At 35.2% G+C, this 19978-nt stretch overlaps 1 protein-coding gene across 4 annotated transcripts in view; it reads left to right on the top strand.

Annotated features, from left to right (window-relative positions):
- CCDC91 (coiled-coil domain containing 91) overlaps positions 1–19978 on the top strand; it is a 153804-nt gene that overhangs the window by 120937 nt on the left and 12889 nt on the right. For all 4 annotated transcript variants that reach the window (XM_075051692.1, XM_075051689.1, XM_075051691.1 and 1 more), the window contains one exon: positions 1136–1249. In XM_075051692.1, the coding sequence (XP_074907793.1) occupies positions 1136–1249 (114 nt within the window). The remainder of the gene's footprint in view (positions 1–1135; positions 1250–19978) is intronic.

Genomic DNA, 19978 nt, shown 5'->3' with positions numbered 1-19978 from the left:
TCATTTTCAGGAATCTTATGTTGTCACTTTATTTTCCTGAATTTCAGAAACAAAACACTTGGCTAAACAATGTTATCACTTATTGCATGAGTAGCTTTGGGATGCTGGGACTTAAGTTTTAGGACAGTGGCTTTGGTGCAGGAAGTTGTTTCCTGAGCTGGTAACTTACACAGATAAGTTCTACTGGAGGTGATAGAGGTGTTTTCAGAAGTGGTTCCTGGCTTTCTCTACTGTGATGCATTTCTAGTACTGAATCAGATTTGGTGTAAGGTAATGCTAATTTGGGGGGAGTGGGGGTGGTATCCATTGTTGCTTTTTACTGTTGTGTACAGAGTGTCCCTGACAATTCCCAAGGTTTGGAAACAAATTTATTGTCATTAGGACTCTGCTTACTGTGATGTTAGAACAGCTCTTATGTAAGTTCTGAACAGCCATGCAGTATGGAGAAAAGGAGGCTGAGGGGCGACCTCATGGCTCCCTACAGCTTCCTGAGGAGAGGACCTGGAGAGGGAGGTGCTGAGCTCTTCTCCCGGGGATCCAGTGAGACGATGTGTGGGAATGGTTCAAAGCTGCGCCAGGGGAGGTTTAGACTGGACATCAGGAAGCATTTCTTTACCGAGAGGGTGGTCAGACACTGGAACGGGCTTTCTGGAGAGGTGGTCGATGCCCCAAGCCTGTCAGTGTTTAAGAGGCATTTGGACAATGCCCTTAACAACATGCTTTAACTCTGGGTCAGCCCTGAAGTGATCAGGCAGTTGGACCAGATGATTGTTGTAGGTCCCTTCCAACTGAAATAGTCTATTCTGTTCTGTTCTATTCTATTAATAGCAACTAGTACATCCCTGCTTCAGTTGGAATGTAATACCTGTATTGCTTCCTTTTCTTCTGCTCTCAAGGAACATTATGTACCTATTAACACAGCTTTAAAGTGATTATTTCGCTCGTCTCTAGGCCCTTTAGTGATTAAAGTACTGATTTTATAAATTTTTGTGAAGATATTGCATACATTTAGGATAACTGTCACTAAGAAAGGAGTGTGGTCATGATAAAAATTTAGTAGGAATGAAAGGGATGACCTGTATTACATTTGTGAAATACTTTGATATTTACACTCACATGTTTTCCTTTTAAAAAGGAAATTGTCAAGGAAGCATTAATGGAGGAGCAAAAACGAAGTGAAAAGGCAATTGAAGAAGCAGTGAAAAGGACAAGAGAGGAACTGATGGAATATATTAAAGAGCAGAAAAGGGTGAGTTACCAGTGGCTAATGGGTTTCACTTCATGCGGTGAGAAATTGGAGAAGTTTATTAATCCTGTCTTAAAATGCACAAGGGCACAGAATCAGGAGTTACATCTTCAGATTCGTCACTTCTTTTTTCAAACAATTTGTTACTATGATATATTTCTTCATATATATTTATAGAATTGTCAGTTCATTACAAGCCGAAAAGCAGAAATGAATACATGGGTTGAAATTTACAGTTTTTCTTATTACACTGACTTAAAGATGGGGCATAAATGCAGTCTGTCAAATTCAAATTGTGATCTGAGTTCTGTTCATTGAAAGTATTTCAGTATCAATAACACATGCTATTTTATGTTCTCAACCCATATTATATGGCGGCCTGAAAATGTGTTGGTGTTCTATTGAGCATGATTTATAGTCAGTGCACTGTTCTTGTTATGAAATGCTGTAATGTTCTGAAACTTGGGTTCAGTTATTCTGTTAATGCTATATACTTGCAGTTTAATGCTTATATATACTCATTTGTATAAACAGTAAAATGAAACTTAAAAGACAGTTCAATTCGTTTTCAGTAGGAGGAGAAAAAATAACACATTTCTCCCCTTTGAGGCTCTTTAGAAAAATAAAAACAAAAAAAAATTAAAAAAACCTCTTTCATATGGCGGTAGCAGCGCAAGATCAAATTCAGTGATTTCAGTATTCTCAATAAATAAAATTACTAAGCTTGAATCTAATTGGTAATCTTGTCCTGAGAAGGAAGTAGAAATAACGTGTTTGGCCTCTTCTTTTCCCTGCTTTTATGAACTGAACAGTAGTATGGGAAATAGGATTTCACTTCGGAAGTTTCACTCTACTACTAGTTAAGATTAATGTTGGTTGAGCTCTCTTCCACTATGCTGTGCATGGAGAAATTTCCATTTAGCAGTATGGGTCTTACTGGCAAAGGCATTTAAACAGATGTCCAGGACAAAACACGATCCATAAGGATGTTTGAGCTTATTGATATCTGAAGTTGGTCATTTACAAAGGATAAGCTGTGGGGAAAGTGAAAATGGGTCTACTATTAAAATAGCTTGTGTCATAAGTAAATTGGTTAATAGGACCACTAGTGCAGATCATCTAGTGCATCTAATGCAGACTCGTCACTGTTGAGAGCTAGATCACACCATTTTGAATTGACAGGTAATTTCCTGCAGGCACATCAATAGCAACTTACCTGTCCTTAATCTCTTAGGTTTCCATTTTCATCAGGAGTGAAGATTTTCTTCCACTTTATTTCCACTTACACACACAGTTGGAGCTCATTGTCCTTATTCCATTGTCTGGCCACTGTTAATGTCTCTTCTTGTTGTGAAGTTTTCATAAATCAGTGAAACAATGAAAATACCATCTTCAAAGAAACAAAATCCTCTTTGACTTTTCTAGTAGGAGCATCATTTCCATTCATTTCATCAAGTTCTTGAATATCAAAGTATTTCAGTCAACTCTTTTCCCTTATTGATCAATTGACACATATGTCCATTTAAAAAAAAAAAAACAAACATATGTATGGACAGCTAGCTTTTTCTGGCATAAGATGTATGGAGTCTATCTGTATTTAGGTTGAGAGTGGAAGATGGTTTTAACTCCAAATCATTTGGCATAATAGCTTCTATATGATTACATAAGAGGCAGAATAAATGGATCTTGGTCAAAGCCCATGCACCTGTCAGAGTAATAAATATACTTTATGGACTATACTAAAAAGTAACAGCTTATGGAAGTAATTCCTGGAAGGAACTCAGGGAAAATACCTCGCTTTCCTGGCTGAGATTCAGTGATGGGTTTTTTTCTTGAGTGATGAGGGGAGTCCCACTTACACCCTGTCTGTAAAGGGTAGTGTACACCATATATGTTTCATCATCACTGTTTTGAAAATAAGTTTGTACTGTCCTTCAAACCATGGGACATGGGCACAACAGTATTTGTACTTGGTTAGCAGTGGTTAAGTGCTTCAGGAAAAGACTCATAAACAGATTCTTATCCAGCTTATTTTGTAATAGTACAAAGTACATTTCATCCCTCATGGTAAACTTACTATATACAAGGTTTCAAAGTAGCTTGTAACTTGCTTAGTCATTTATTCCATTAAAACTTTCTTTTAGCAAAAGTATAATAGTTGTGAAATCAGTTTAAATCAGTTTAAGAAAATCAGTTGCATATTGGGCCAGTTACATATTTGCTACAAATATTTTAAAATATTAATGAGCATTTACAGTTGTATCTGTGCTTGGATTCTTAGAAGAATTTCTATAACAGTTTATAAAAGTTGGATCTGACAATCCCACAAGTTTTGCAGTACGTTATAAATGTAGTCGAGCATTACACTGTACTATATATAATAGTAAATTTTTACTTTGAGTTAGAAAGAATTGATTGGTAATGAGTCTTTTTAAAAATAGATTGATTTGATAATTATTTGTAGAAGTCATTTGTGTCAACATAACATTGAAAATAAACCATAGAAATCTCCTGTTGCAGTTCGAAAACTGACTTCAGTTATATTCTAGCTAACCATTTTTTTAATTTTTTTTTTTATTACACATTCCTGATGATCAGTAAACTTAAAATCTTGTAGGTGAGTGGAAGAACAGTAGGAAATATGAAGTTTGATATATTTGTTGTTGTTTTTTTAAGGTCTAGTTCAAATCATCTTTATTCAGACAGGTATTAAGTACATGTTCTGAAACAGTCTAACCTACTGCATCTCAGGATTCAAAAGAGAACTTAGTTTCTATCACAGTCTCTCATTAGCCTTTCATCAGTGAGAACTGAAGCAAGAATGTGTAGCTTAGCCACACACCACAGAAATTGCCCCAGCAATTTAGTAATTATTGACCAAAATATGATACTTCACAAGTCTAGGGTTTGTTTAAAGAAACATGTAGTGATGGTTGTGGGGGTTTCTATTCATTCCGTGTCAGATTGTCTGATTTTGCACATTGGCTTCTGAAAGCACTTTATTTATAACTAGATTTTCTGGAATAGGAAGGTTATAAGACTGGAATGGACTTTTGGGTTATCAAACCAGTCTTTTGCTGTTATAGGTAATTCCTTTCCCAAGTGGTCATAGAAGTGTCATTTTGAAGCACTTAGAGTAATCCTTTTCCAATTTATGGCATGAGCTGTATTAGGAATCAGTCAGTTCATGAATTTGCCATTCAGGTAGAGATAGTTGGTGTTTCTGTCCACTGTATATATCTGTAAAAGTATTAGGAGACAAAATAATACTGTAGTAATAATTTTGCATTAGTTTGTTCTGCATCCATACAGAGGATTAAAACATGGTCACAAAGTTGAGAGATTTTTGCCCTTCTAAGTTTTGTTCTCTTCTGTAATGTGGCCTTAGTGTAAATATTTGTTATTTTTGTGTATGGAATTGTTTGAAAATTCTTTCTGTAATCACCAATGAAGAGTCTTATGAACCTTTTTGTGTAAGGAGCTTTATCCAGTACACCTTTAAATAAACGGTAAAAGTCCCATTTGATTTTGGTGTGAATACAAGTGCCTCAAAAATGTCAGCTTTATGCTGGAATGTAGAACTTTAATTGAATTTTCCTAGTTATTTTACAGGAATTCTTACTCTTTCAGTTATCCATGTTGGGTTTTTTACTGTGGGATCATTTGATATTTTAAATAATTTAATTATTTGCATTTTTTTCTCTTTATGGTTACTTATTCTTACCAGATTTTGTGCAAGACATTTATGCACTGTTTTCTCTTTGTGCTTAATTATTTTTTTCCATTCCTGTGGTTGACTTTTCAATGTCTACAGTACCATGCACTATGTGTTTTAAAATAATTGTTTCCAGTAGTGTCAAATAATTGAACTGGCTTCTCAAAGGGTGACTTCACATTAATTTGGAATAGATTAGCTCCAGTGTGAACTGAAATAATATCTTGGTGCAGAAATTTTTATTTCCTCTAGGTTTTCTTTATTGACATCTTTTCTACCAGCTTTTCATGTATAAAGTGTGTAAAACCTTTTTCGTTTGATTGTTCGTTTTAAATTAAACTAAGAGGAGGAGATTCTAACTTATATTCTTCCTACTATCTTGTTTCCAAAACACTGGAAAACTATTGAAATCCTGTATTTATCCTAGAATTTTTTGTGCCAATATCTAAAATTTTATAGGAAAAATCGCTTGAGAGAAATTTGACTAATTCAGATGGGTATATACATCTATTGGATCTGCTGTCTTCGAGAATAAAGGTTAAAATAAGTCGAAGAGCATGAAGATGTGTTGCACTGAGCATCTGTCAATCACATGCTTAGTTTCACCTCAGTTCAGTTGAGGTGAGAGCACGTCTTGCTTGATTGTTCCTCCCCCCCCTTTTTTATACTGAAGGTAAATTTAAATATATTCTCCATGTGTCATCTGAAATGCCCTTCTGGTTTTGTATTTCTAGTTATACATCATTATTCTGTTCTAATTCTTTTATGTTTAAAAAAGGTTCCTTCAATTGGACCCAGGTAGTTCTCCCTGTAGGTCACTTTGCTTCACACCTTTATTTCTTTTTAAAGCTATGTTTTTTTAACCTTTGACTGAGATTTAGTTGTTTATGATTCAAAATGCAGATGATTAATCTTTAAAATACCAGTGTTTTGCCACAACCATATAGAGCTATTTCATAAACACTGAACCATGTACTAGGGCAACAATGTTAAATACTTAATGTAACTGAAGCTCAAAAATAATAACAGATCCTGTTCTTCAATGAATTTTAGTCCCCATCATCTAGTCCCTGAACAATTTAAGTCCCCAACTTAATGGATAAAGCTGCTTTTCAGAGAATGTTCAAGTAGAAAATGCATTAAATTACATTTTAGCATTAAGTTAACTGTGAATGATTTTTAATCTTTCCCTTGCCTTCAGCATACCAACCATATATTAAGGAACTTAGTATTATTTACAAATTTGCAACATATTTTTGTTTTGGATATTTTGTTCTATTTCGTCTTTTTCTAGGTCACAAGAGAAACTTGATTTAGTTGTATTTAATAGTCAGTATGTTCAAATTCTCATTCACTTGAATCAACATGGTTGCTGCGGGGAAGAATAAACACAAACATGAGGAGTTCAGTACAAAAAAAAAATCACTCAAACTAGAATATGATTATTTTTTTTAAGACAGGTTGAAAATTAATTGCTACCATTTCTGTTTCTTAAGGTATGGAAATACTAGGTATGTCTCAGTTTATAAAGTGTTAATAAAGAAATTATTTCTTGATATTGATTTTTACATTTAAAGATACACTATCAAAATTACCATTGTTATATTGATAACTCAACTCTTGCACCATTTGTGGTACTCTGTGCATTTCTATAACTTTTTCTCATCTTAATTGAAAGACATTTAAATACTTAAGAGGGGATTTCTCTGAAACAGATGTTTGGCACTTGCAAAGATGCAAGTTAACATTTTCCATTAATTTCAATTTTATTGGAATTTCTTGTTAAAAAAAATCATCATATGGTTTTGGTTTCTGCATATGTCATGAAGAAGCAGTACACAAGAGCATGTCTTGGGTTTACCCCCTACTTTGTATTTGACCTGATCTTTTGTGCAACTGAAATACTTGTTATACATTTTTTTTACTTGTTTTGTGGACACAGTTGAATTTTCCTTCATCATGTTGACGGTTTTTGTTTAGATATCATTACTGTAAAAGTATTCTTTATAAAAAGCAAGGAAAAATACAAACATTCAGAAGTGCTTGTCTCTTAAGATAGGTGCTGTATTATGTCTGTTGAAGAGGTTGCTGTGATCTTATTTTACTGGAAGCCTCAAAACTGCTATCTTTTAACTTGGTCAATACAAAAGAGTTTTCTGATGACAAAGTTCACTCTGTTTGCATGCAAACATGTTTGCATTTGAACACCGCATCACTCTCTACATCAAACTGCAATCAGCAATATTTAAAATATGACATTAATGATTATAAAGTGGTCTAGTAAATACAGTTAGAAGATGTCACCTGCAAAACAAGCAGGAAGATATACTTCTTCCCATAATATGGAACTCCTTGCCACCAGATGTTGTAGATGCTAAAAGCCTAAATGATTCTTTCCAAAAAAAAAAGAAAAAGACTAGATAAATTGATTAGAAGAAAATTCCATCAGGAGCTGTTAAATGCAAACATATTCTGCTAAGGTAGTGACCTCATCAGTGCATGCTTGTTCTGTTATACTCTTCTAGGTGCTTGCTGTTTGCCTCTGGTAAAGATAGATGCTGCGCTAGATGGACCTTGGTCTGACATGTACTGACATGTTGTGTACAGCCTATTCTTATGTTCTGGTTATGAAAACAAAGTGAATAGAGAGTAAAATAACTTACACAACTGTATTTATTTATTTTTTTTAAATGAAGGTGATGTCTGTGAGAAATGCCAAATCCACTGGCTGTGTGCTACATCATAGCGAAGTACAAAAGGAGGCACTTGGTTGTTTTCCATTTCCTCAAGGAGCCCAGTGTAGTAGCAGCAGCTACCACACTTGTAGGACCTACCTGTGACTCATGTACAATTTGTTGCTTCAGTACTAAATATGGACATAATCTGATTTGAGTTCTTAGTTTGGCATATGTGCAATCAACTCTTCTGTGTCTACCAGAAAAGAAAAAAAAAGGAAGGATTTGTGGAAAGTGGTAGGATGCTAAAAATTAAATTATGACTCAAAGTCTAATTTCAAATATTTCTGCTTTTAATTGTCTCAGGAAGCTTGAAGAACCACGCTCTTAATAAATCCATTATGCTTTCATGTCATGAAGTAATACATACGTGGACTTCATTAAGACTTTTTTTAAATGAAATTATGAAACTAAAACCTGGTACTTAAAAGTAAAAACTACTTGTAATATGCATGCCTTCAGCACACCATCCAGGCCAGGAGAGTCAAATGTTAATTTAAAGCATTTCTGTAAACATTTTTAGGAGTGAAAACAAATAACAACCTTAGCAAAAGCTTATCAGTTTGACAGCCTGTTTTAGCTATTGTATTTTCCTGGAATATATTTTTTCATGAAACATATGTCTTGTTAGGCAATGTAAATGAGATTTACTTTGAGAGTGGAGATAACATCTCTGACCAACTCTATGAATCTGTGTTTAGGAGGTTTACCATAAGCGTTCCTATGAATTCAGGAATTGTACTCCCTGTATACTGTAAGTATTTTCAGTGGAAGATACAGAACAACAGCAAGATTAGATTAATAAATGCACTTGCTATTATTCGAAGTTGTCAGCCTCACAGCTGTCGTCATCTTTTGGTCAGCAGCTGCAGCAGCAAGTAGAGCTTGCTGTAGTTATCCCCGTTTGGTTCCTTGTTCATGCTACTCATGCTGTGGATCCCACAAGCTATGTAGCTGTCATGGTTACACCAATTTTTTTTGGTGGAAAATAATGAGGATTTTTTTAGGGTAAAAAATACCTCCCAGGAGCCATTTTCAAAATTACTTTCATTGTAAGCTTAGTGCCACAACTGAAAAAATACAGTTCCTTACTGAGATACAAAAGTTGCACAGAAGGCAGCCTTACTCAGAGGAAAATAGACGGTGCTGCATTGAGCTTTCCTTAGAAAGAACAAGGGAAAAAAAAGCAGTAAAATTCTTTTATTATGACATCAGGAGATGGACTCAAGGAATATTTATGCTCCCAAAGGATATCTTCTGCCTGGAAAGCGGTCACTCAAAGAATCTGCTCTTCTAGGCTCCTAACTCAGGACATCAGATCATTTAAATGTTACCAATTTCAAGCTGCTGTGTAATACTGACTTAAGCAAGTATATGTCTGTCTGTCAGAGGAGACATCTGTACAGACTAGAATGCCACCCTGACTTCAGGCTGAGTGTTAGTTCCTCCTAATAGCTACCACTCTGTTGCACGAGAAAGTTCAACAATATCACCATCATACTTGCTTCCTACCTGTTTTGTGTATGCCCGCATCTCTGCCGGTGGCTACCTCAGAGTAAGTAAAGTCTCACAACTTCTAAAATACCTGCCTTATCAGTGAGGAGGGAGAGCTGGGCAAGGAAGAATTTAACTCCTATGTTGTGCAGCAGTTAGCCACTCTTTTGACTCGTGCCAAACTGAGGAAAGCAAGACAATTTGCCTTCCAGTCTCCTGTCGCTCCTTCAGTAAGTGAACAGTAGGCAAACTGACTGAAATAGCATAATGGTTTGAATTGTTTTTACAAATGCACTTCATTTTTGGTCACCTTAAGGGTTACTTACAAGTAGATATGAAGCTTTCAGACAGAAATGTGATTTTTCATGCTGCCAGTGTCCTTGTAAACTGTCCAAAAACTAAGTAAGGCTAAAGTCAATAAAAGTAAAAACCAAAATATTTCCAGGTGTCTTATAAAAATCCTAATGATCAAAGCAATTAATTGGTCACTACTGTACTTCAAACGAAGATCTGTTTCCAATTATTTGTTGTTAGAAAGGTCAGGAAATTTTTTGCCGTGCTTCATATTTTTTTTCAAACTTGGACAGTGTTCAGGCTTCTTCTACATAATCTCCAAATGTTGTTTGCCTTTTGTTAAAAGCTAGGCATTGTTAACTCTTAAAATCACACAAATGTTAGGAAATTTTGTTGAATGGCGGTCTGCAAAAGTATTCTGTTGTCCAATTCCAGTATTTTTCATTGTCAGTGCTACAGATTGAAAGTTGTTTATACATCTCATAGTTCAGTAATTTACTGTCTGTTTGATAGTACTGCTGGGTACTGCTATTGAGTGCTTCAAACAATATTCATTCAATATGATATACTTTGCAGATTTATAGCAGACAAAAATGTAGTACTCTAATATTGTGCCTATTATTTATGTACTTTTTAATTTCTGTGACCATTAGCTGTGCAGAGAAAAAAATAAATTTTTGTAGTTGGCATACATAGGAGAAAGTAAGCCACAAGAGAGAAAGGTTTCTACCAAATAAATCTTGTTCTGAATAGGTTATTTAAAGAAATTTTCTAAATGACAAAGATTTAATTCATAAAATAAGCACTTAGAGTAAGCATTTCTTATGTTTCTAGTTCCTGAACTGCTACCCACATAGCCAGCCAGCAAGGAAATTTTAATTTTTCCTCTTCACATTGACATTCATCTTCCTTCAGGAAAATTTACTGCTTGTTTTCTGACAACAAAACTAATTATATTAAGCAGTCACATTTTGTCTGCAACATTGTACACAGCTCTCATTGACTTTAAAGGGCATATTTTGGCCTACAGGGGAAAGCTTATGTGTTAGGACTTGAGTAATCATTTGAATGACAGACTTGTTTTTACACAGCCCATGTTTCCCTGAAAAACGCAGACGCTTCTTTCAAATGCACTCCCATCCCGATTAAAGGGACAGAAGCTGGGAGTAAAGATAAAACCATTGTAATGAAATTCACTGTACTACTGTGTGTTCCCATATGATTTGTGCAGCTGTGCCTCATAACCTTTAGAAGAAAGCATAACTAAACATTGCATTTCTCTGACTAATATTTATCAAAATATAAGTGCACACTTCAGAATTGCAAATATCCAAATGAGATATTTGGGGGGTTTAGTATTGAATAGATCATTTTTTCTGATATTATGGAAACTAAGGACCTATTTTGACAACAGTATTTTATTATTATTGAAGAATCACTGGCAAGCTGGTATAAGCCATATCTGTCTTACTGTAAAGTGAAGAAAAAGCTGGCAAGTTTCTCTTCTGGCTTTGTATAGAGAAATTATTCCTTTAGTTGGCAATAATACAATCACTTTTGGAAACCAGAATTCCAGACATGTTTCCTGCTTCCCTGACCAGGTGCTTTCTGTGCAGTTTTGTCCAGCCCGCGGGATGCGTGGGATGTTACCTCTATGGGGTCTTGGTATGTGCTAGGACAGTCAGCTTAACTATTTACCATCTAACTAGGAAGAACTGGAAATATTTTTGCTCTTTTCTGAAAAGGACTTGGAATATCTGGAAAATACTAGTGTTTACCTTCATAAAGACGTTTATAGAGGGTCAGCTCGTCTTGGGCTGTACCCTAAAGTGCAAGTCATTACATTTTCCGAGTTTCAGTGGGATTATTCTGGAAAGAAACAAGTATTTAGCATTTGGAGAGGGAATTGTGTGTTTCGTTCTGTGCACAGATGAATTGTAGCCACAGTGCTTTTTAAGGGAGGAAAAATAGTGATCAAGTTATACCCAAGACAGCAGGAAATACTTATAAGTCAGATTAACACTGCTAATTTCCTCCATGGCCATTCTTGTGTATCAGGGTTATTTTTAATAATGTACTAGATTTGTGGAGTGTATTTTGAATGTTTGTTCTGTCTGAAGAAAACAACTAAACCTTTGTTTTGGCATTTTGAGTAGTCTTTTATCTGGTACACTGGGTTTGGTTACGGTACAAAATCCTATTTCAGTTTTTTGAAGTTCCATGTGTTATATTTCCTACCTACATATAGTCATACAGATCTGATTTATCATGAATGCACTTCTAGAAATTATTTATTTTTTTTACCTTTGTTTTTGTAGATCGGCTACAAAGCCTATAAAATCTATCTTGAAAGCACATTTACCAATATAGTTTGTGGAAGATGATCTACGTTACAATTCCTGTAACCCTTGTTATCTACATAGCTTTTTTTTTCCTAATATGTGAAATACTTTCTTTGCAGTGTCCACAGAGAATACCTTTATTGTATTCTTTCAAATCAGAAATACATGGGTGGATGGATATTCTGCAAAGCTATCTGCCTTCTCAACTCCCATCACCTGGCTATTATTTGAGTCATATGCTTATAAAAGACAGTGTAGTAGTAGTTTATATTCAATACTTGGTTTTGCTGACACCACAGATAATTGTTTTTATTGCTTATAGATCAGAGAAAATTTAAAAGATCTGGAGATCTAGAGGTGTCTAGTATTGAGAAGTATCTAATATTTTCAAAACAAAACTGAAGTATTCTATTTAAAAAAAAAAAATAAAAATCTAAGCCCAAGTATCAATTACATGATTATATTAATGATTCTCCATGTGTACTGTCAACATCATGTAACTGTTCTAAAATCTGAGTAAGGTTATTATAGGCAAGTGATTCTATTAATAATATACCTGGAACTACAAGTCTTATTTTTACTGCTTAACACACAGAATTTCCCCAATGAATAAAATTGTCTAACAGTGCAGAAAGGAGAGTGAACAAGAAGGAAGAGGATTTCTTTACAAAAGAAATAAAGGGAATGCGCTAACTAAGAGCAATAAAAATCATAGAAATGGATGATGACAAACATTCCATGCAGAACAGTTATCATGTATTAGTGTTCAGACCAAGATTTGCAGTTGAGCTTTCAGTTTCTGACTTCAGAAACTGAAACATATAACTTTGGTTTGTTAACTGAACATTTAACAAAGTCAGGCCTTTTTTTAAAGGTGATGTTAGTTAGTATCCTGAATCATCAGTCAGTTCAGAAAAGAATGGTCTATTAAGGGCAGTGATGTGCTAAAGGACATATAAAGTCTCTAAAGTGAAATATGAATGGCCAGATGTTGTCATAGTTATGTCAAACATAGTCCTGTTTTAGGTTTATGCCTTTGACTTCTGTTGCAAAAAGTAACTTACTCTGTGGGTTGGGCTTTCTGTGTCTGGCTTTTAATCAACCATTGTGAACTTGTCCAACAAAGCGGGGCAGTGAATATTTTTGTGCTTTTATTATGTAAAATGTGCATCTCTTTGGGGTTTTTTTTACTATGAAACAAGTTATTACAAGTATTTTCAATTCTGATTTTGCATTTTTTGCTTTGTTTAGATTCAGGACCAAAGAACTAACCGATGTAAATTCACTTTTATTAGTAAAGTACAATAATAGAAATGGAAAAAGGTAATGAAGGGACTTAAAACTGAAAAGAAGTGCTGGTATTTCTCCTGATACTAAACAAATGATACCTTAAATAAAAATCACTCTTAAAATAATCTGTAGAGTCAAGAAGTATAAATGCCCACTCATTCTTCATTTGTAAATTAGATTTTCAGATTTGCTTACCTCTTATCTCAGTTCATACTCCTTGGGGAAGAGTGGTTCTTCTTATCAGCACATTTTACTAATACTGGAACAGACCAGAGTTTGTTAGGGAATCTTCTAAGGAATTAGCTGTTTTTTGAAATAACATTCATCAGTTAAAAAAAAATAATAATAATTTGGGATAGTGAAGATGGCAACATTTTTTGACAAGACATCTCAAACTTTTTCACAAAGAGGTAGTTTTGGAAGATATGGAGAAAGATGCCTCTGTCTAAATGTTCATCCTTTAATAATTTAGGACAAGATTTTGTGGTGAAAACTAATATTTTGCATTCAATTATTCAAAGTAAAGGCTACAAAAGAATGCTTGAAGTTCAGGGTAAATGTTCACTTTAATTAGATTTATCCACCCTGTTAAGGAGAGGCAGCAAATTCCTTTGGGTTCTTCAAATTGTCTGAGGAACTCTCTGTAATTCACTCCTAAGGGCTGGCCATACGAGAAGATATGTGTACCTCTACATAGTTGCTCTGTTATTTATCCATCAAAATTATCACAGAAAATGATTAATGAAGTTTTTCTTAAACAAATCAGGCTAAAAGTTCTCCCTTTATATATCTTAGTACTGCAGTTGAAATAATATTTTAGTTCTTTACAATATTGGCAAAAATGCCTTAGTGTATAGGCCATATAGTCTCCATGAGGACTTTGTAGTTTTTAACCCTTTTTATAATAAGAATTAGATCAAATTAATGGGGAAGATCAGCACAGTAGAAGAGAAACAAGAAGTCTGTCTGGTAGCTGAAACTGGGTGTGATTATAAAAAGTCATTTGAAAACAACGTTATTACCAGAAAACACCTCCAAACATCACTTTAATAGAAAATAACAATGGCTTGTTGGCCCCTGTTATCAGACAGATAAGTCTATGGGTTGTTTTTTTCCGCTATCTCTGTTAATGATTTTTAATTTTCTACTTTCAAAGGTGACATTATCTCTGTAGAAAAATCTATATATGTAATTGGAAATGTCACAAGGCTGCAACCATTTTTATCTTACCCATACATCAGTCTTCAAGCTTATTATCATAATTGTGGCACACTGCTATTAAAGCATTTTATAGCATTTTGGCTTTCTGTCCAACTAAGAGTTGACATAGAGTTCAGCTATTGCTCATCTATATTCTGTCTTTCCTGAAATTATTAAATTGGTTACCTTCTAGACATTTATTGTATAGGTAACTTCTCTCAGCTTTATTTAGCTGAGAATTCCTTGACCTTCTCACATTGACTGCACCTTTGCTTTCCTCTTTGTGCTTCTATACATGCATGATGGTATTTACATTGGCGATATATCTATTGGCAGTAACCATTGCAACTCAGCAAAATCTCCTCTTGAAACTTGAATACTAATATAGCTTTAAATCCATGATAATTACACTAAAGAGCTCAGATTCTTGCGGTGATAATCACGCTTAGATTATAAATTATCTCTTTTACGTTATTTATATTGCCTAAACTTCCCAACTGTACCCATCCAGTCTTTTTGTTTTTATCTTAAGTAAACTTGCAAAATTATTCACTATTTCTAGTAAAGTATATATTTATACAGTTGACTGGCATGATGATGAGTGGAGTAAAAGAAGAAACCCTTTACCTGCCTTTCAGAAATACCGTGTGTGAATGTGAAATGATATGCTTTGAAAGGCTTCTAAAATACCTACTAATGTCTTGGGTTGAACAGAAAATAACTGTTACCATAAACTACTACAGTAACTTCAGTAACCAGACTGCACATATATAATCTGCAGGTTTTTAAACTGTATAGTTGACTTTATGGTTCCAGGAAGAGCACTGATAGGGTTCATGTTGAGCACTGACGTGCTTGCATGGTTAAAAAGCATTTGCTGCCAATCCTGTTCAGCTATATCTTAGAACAATATTGAGAATCCAGCACTCTGCCTTCTTTCCAATTATTTACTTCAGGAAAGGCATAACAAGCATGCAGCATCTGCTTATGCAATGCTTTCAGACCAAAAATCTAGGAAGTCTGCAAATAAAAGTGGGGGGTTTCTACACAGTGATGTAGGCTAGGCCATGAATTGGTACCTAGTTGGTCACACTTTGTCATTCATATTGCCGAGCTGGTTTTAACAATTACTTTTCAAAATAAAGACAAAAAAAAAAAATCTTAGAATTCACTCGGTATATTGGATAGAAGTCTAGAGTATATCATAATGTCATATTCTTCAAGTGACCACTGTGTGTTAGCAGTGGAATGAGTCCTGTTAGAGATCCTGGCACACCTTTTCCTCTGTCTCCGTGGTAAATTGGTGACTTCACAATCTTCAAACTTTCCAGTTCTCCAGTGGCAGGTAAGCTATCTTTAATCACTGCTTTAAGATACAGTTGCAGTCTACTCTGAGTCAGATTAATTTGCAACCCAGATTCCCATCTGGGAGAAGTGTATTAGAGCAGTGGTTATATAACATGCTCCATACGTCCCATGAAGATTCAGACTGCATTTTTTTCCCATATAGGGGATAGTATCTATGTGTCTTGTGACATTACAGAAGCTGGGGATAGGATGGGCAGGGCTGGCCATTCCCTTCTTGGGCAAGAGATCCCAATTCCTTACCTGGGACAGAGGATATATCTTGCATTTCATCATGTACTCTCGATCCATCTATGTTGTGAGATTAGAGAGCTACTGCTAGAGTCTCAGAAGAGAGAGAGGGGAAAAACTAATAGCTGGCGCAGCAGACTCTCACCCTGAATGCAGTGTATTTAGGAAAAGAAGGTTGGAATAAGAGAGAGAACTTAAACAGATGCTGGTGTGAAATGTTTCAGTAACAGAGTTACGATACTAGTGTATCTTATCACTTATCACATCTTGAAAAACTTGTGTTACTGATTGGTGGCTTTCATTTATTGATCAATTTGAGTTTAGTCACTTGCAAAATCATGCATCAAAACCAGAGAATTTATTTTTGAACTCTTGTAGGTGAAACTTATGCCCTGCAGTGTTAGCTGGTTATTATCAGAATTTTTATATGTGTTATTGTTTTGCAAGTGTGCTTGTTTTCAAGTGTCAAGCACAGCTTTCTTCTGAAGGTTTATTATTTGAAGACAAGTGCAAGTGGGAGAGGCTATGAAAATCAGTTTCTTTTAAGTTATTAATCTCAAATGAGTGATTTTCTTATTTTTTTATTTTTTTTAATACTTGCTATATTTTAATATGACTTAGAACAAAATAGGGTGTCATTACCATTCTTGTTCCTGAGTGTTTGGCTTGGCATTTGATGCAAGGCCTCAATTGCAGGCTGAAGTGCCAGCAGCTGAAGCTGAAAACAAGACTGCGGTGGGCAAACTCAAGATTTAATTTCAGAAAGAGTGTTTATATTTTCCCTGGGGCCACATTAATGAGAGTCCAAACCCTAAATGTTACCACCAACACATTTTAACAGACCAGTTTCCCAGTTTTTAAAGTGTGGTGTCACCTTAAGTATTTTTCTTTTAACTTTTTCCCCTTCTTCTGACTTTAAAAGAAAAGCAATAAAGCTGTATCATTTTTGGCTGAATTCAGTGTCAGGTTTGGGGAACAAAGTTCTGTGTAATGCAACAAAGTTGCATTTAAAAACATTTAATCCTATCTTCTATTTCTGTATCAACTATTTTATTAATTCAGCTTTAAGTTACCAATGCGAAACTTCACGTTACTACAAAACACACCACTGTCTGGTATGTACATACGTGTTACAGGGGTCTACGTATCGATGTCCTGAACCAGCCTGATACCAGAACATCCGTGCCATGCCTAGGATGAACTTGTGACCAACAGGTCAGTGCCAAGAGAGACAGCAGTGATGGGGTCACTGAGAGTTCCTTAGCTCGGTTTCCTGCTCCCTCAGCTGGGCCTGTTTTGTGGCTTTAATAGGATTAAAGAAACATTTACATTGAGGCTTTAGGAACATTTTCACACTGCCCCTTTACCCAACTCAAAGAGTAGTATAAATCCAAAGGATTAAGTAAGGGATTTATGTAAAGTTGTAGTGTAAGATGAGTTGGTGCACCTGGCTCTCCTTTTCCTCCTCTGTGAATAAGGCATGCTGAAGCAGTGTACTGCATGTGATACAGAAGCGAGCTTGGCGTTTTTTCCTGAACTTTTAAGTCTCTCTAAGTTTTGAAATTATTGTTTCTAGATATTAAAATGAGATGGTAGTTTCTGATGAAGGAATGTAGCATTTCAATCTATAGATCCAATTAGACATTGTTCTTCAGAGGGTCTTACGGCATTTTTCTGCCACTTTTCAATACTGAAACATGCATTTAAGAGAATTTTTAATTTCCTGGAAATTACAGTACTGTCTTTAAAAATGGAAAGGGGAAAACATACAATTCTCTGCCACTTAGGTTCATTAAAATCCAAAGGAAATTGTTAAATAACCAAAATAATACTTTTCAAACTCCTTGAGTAATCATTTATACTGATGAAAGCAATTTAGTTGAAGCTACATACATACCTATTGTATGGGTTTTGCAATTACTTCAGAGTAAAACTGCTGGAGCTTGAAATTCTTTACTTAAGTTAAAACTGTTTCATATATCCTTTTGTGCCTCACTGTATAAATCTACAAAGACCGAGATTATGCCTGTACTCTTTAGTCAGGCAAGATTCCAGCTGAAACTGAAATCAAGTGGTGTTATTGCTGAGAAAATACTGTGCCATCAAAGCCAAAAGGGGAAAAAAATAACAGGATGAATTATAATGTTCAACAGTGAGATGACTGGTTACTACACTATTTTGAAACTATTCTTGTGATTTGGATGTATTGTGATTTTAATCCAGTGTGCATCTTTACAATTACTTTAAGAGGTATATCAATTTTGGATTTGGTCTGCTATCACATCATCATTCAACTTGCCCTGTGGGTATAGACTGTTCACATTAATAAAGATTTGCAGTGTACACTGTACTAATGTCACCCAGATGTATCCATCGGTGGATAGTGGTGCTGTTTTTCACATCATTAGGTGATTAAGCAACACCTGAGGTCCAGGGAAATGCAACATCTGTCATCCAGGATCCCTCTATTCTGCAAGTATTTGATAAGGAAACAGAAGAGAGACTTCCATACTTCTTTCTGTGGTCCATTAGGAAGGCTGTGTGTGACAGGAGGAAGTGATGCATCCTTACACACCTCCTGTCCCCTCTAAGCGAGGCTCTCTTGTATTATTCCTGATTAATCCTTCAGTGTTATAACTGAACAGTATTTTGTAGTGTACTTCTGGAAATCTGAGAGTTATAACCAGATCATTTGTTTTGAGATTGGTCATTTTGTGTTCTGTACAACTTTCTCAAAATCTGTTTTGAGATCAAGTAGAGAAAAAATTCAGTTCTTAATTAGATGTGTGGAATTACTCGTTTTTAATGCAACTTGTGACTCTTGTCCATAGGCATTTTCATGAGAGCTTTAGATTGACTAAGACAAGCTAATTAAAAAAAAACAACAAACAAACAAAAAAACCCACACACAAAAAAAACAGAAAAAACTATGGATCCTACTGGATGAATGAACATGAATACCCTTATTTTACCATCCTAGTGAGAAAGTTAGGTCAGCTGTCACTCCTATTAAAACAAAACCTTTATTCATTTGCTGTCTTCTTTCAAAATCATCAATATGCTTGTAACCAAATTTGTATTCCAATGATTTGTATTTTACTGACATTTCTTAATTCAGAATTTGTAAGTATGCATAATCAGGTATTTTGGTAACACAGCAGCAGTTATAAATGTTCTTTTTTAAGTTAGTGTAATCCACGTTACTTTGTACAAGGAGCAAAGTTTTATCTGTTCAATATGATCAACTGGGATTAATTAAGGCTAAGCAAATCATCCGCAGTTTTATTTTCTTAGTCACAGGCCACCTTCTTGGTTTTCTGTATGTCCCTGTTGTACCATTCTCTTGGCACCAAGGGGATCCTAAAGAGTCTCAGAAAGTCAATGATGGACGTGCCTCAGGAAGGGCATTTTGGCATCTACCTGCAAGGCTGTCAAACTGCAAGAGAGAAGAGGCAATTGTTCCACTCTGCCATTGTTGTGAGTTTTCAGTGCAAAGATCAGAAGTTCGGTCAAGGCCTCTTCCATCTCTAGATTTCTGTGATACCATTTTAATAATATTAGAATTGAGCCCCAAAGAGACAAGGACAGAATACAGAAGGCCTTTTTTTCCATTATGTTTCCATGACATGCAAGGACACTCTTGTGGTCTCCAGATTTGTGTTACGAACATCCAGAGCTCACAAGCATCTTAATTTTAAAACAAACAAACAAACCCCATGGTCTGTAGAATTTCTCTGTCCATGTACTAGGATAGGATAAGCCTACAGTAATTGCAGGGCCACCACAAAGTCCCATTACTTAACGGATTCTCTTGGCTGTATAGCTTTGAGAAGGAACTATTTTTTTTTGTTCATTGCACAAATAGAAGGAGTAGATAATGTTGTGCATAAGGATGGTTTATTCTGTTCCTAAATGTGTTTTTCTACAGTGGAAGAATATTCAGAGTTCAGTGTTTGGGTTTTTTGTACTGCTTCTCATTTACACCCAAGTCCTTTTATGTGGAGATACTTTACCCTCAGTAGTTTTATCGGCTTACTTTTTTGTTGGGTTTTTAGCTGGGGAATTA

Source organism: Buteo buteo, chromosome 19 (assembly GCF_964188355.1).
Source record: "Buteo buteo chromosome 19, bButBut1.hap1.1, whole genome shotgun sequence".
Classification (NCBI taxonomy): Eukaryota; Metazoa; Chordata; class Aves; order Accipitriformes; family Accipitridae; genus Buteo; species Buteo buteo.
The sequence above is the reverse complement of the archived record's forward strand: the minus strand, read 5'-3'. Positions and strand labels throughout refer to the sequence as shown.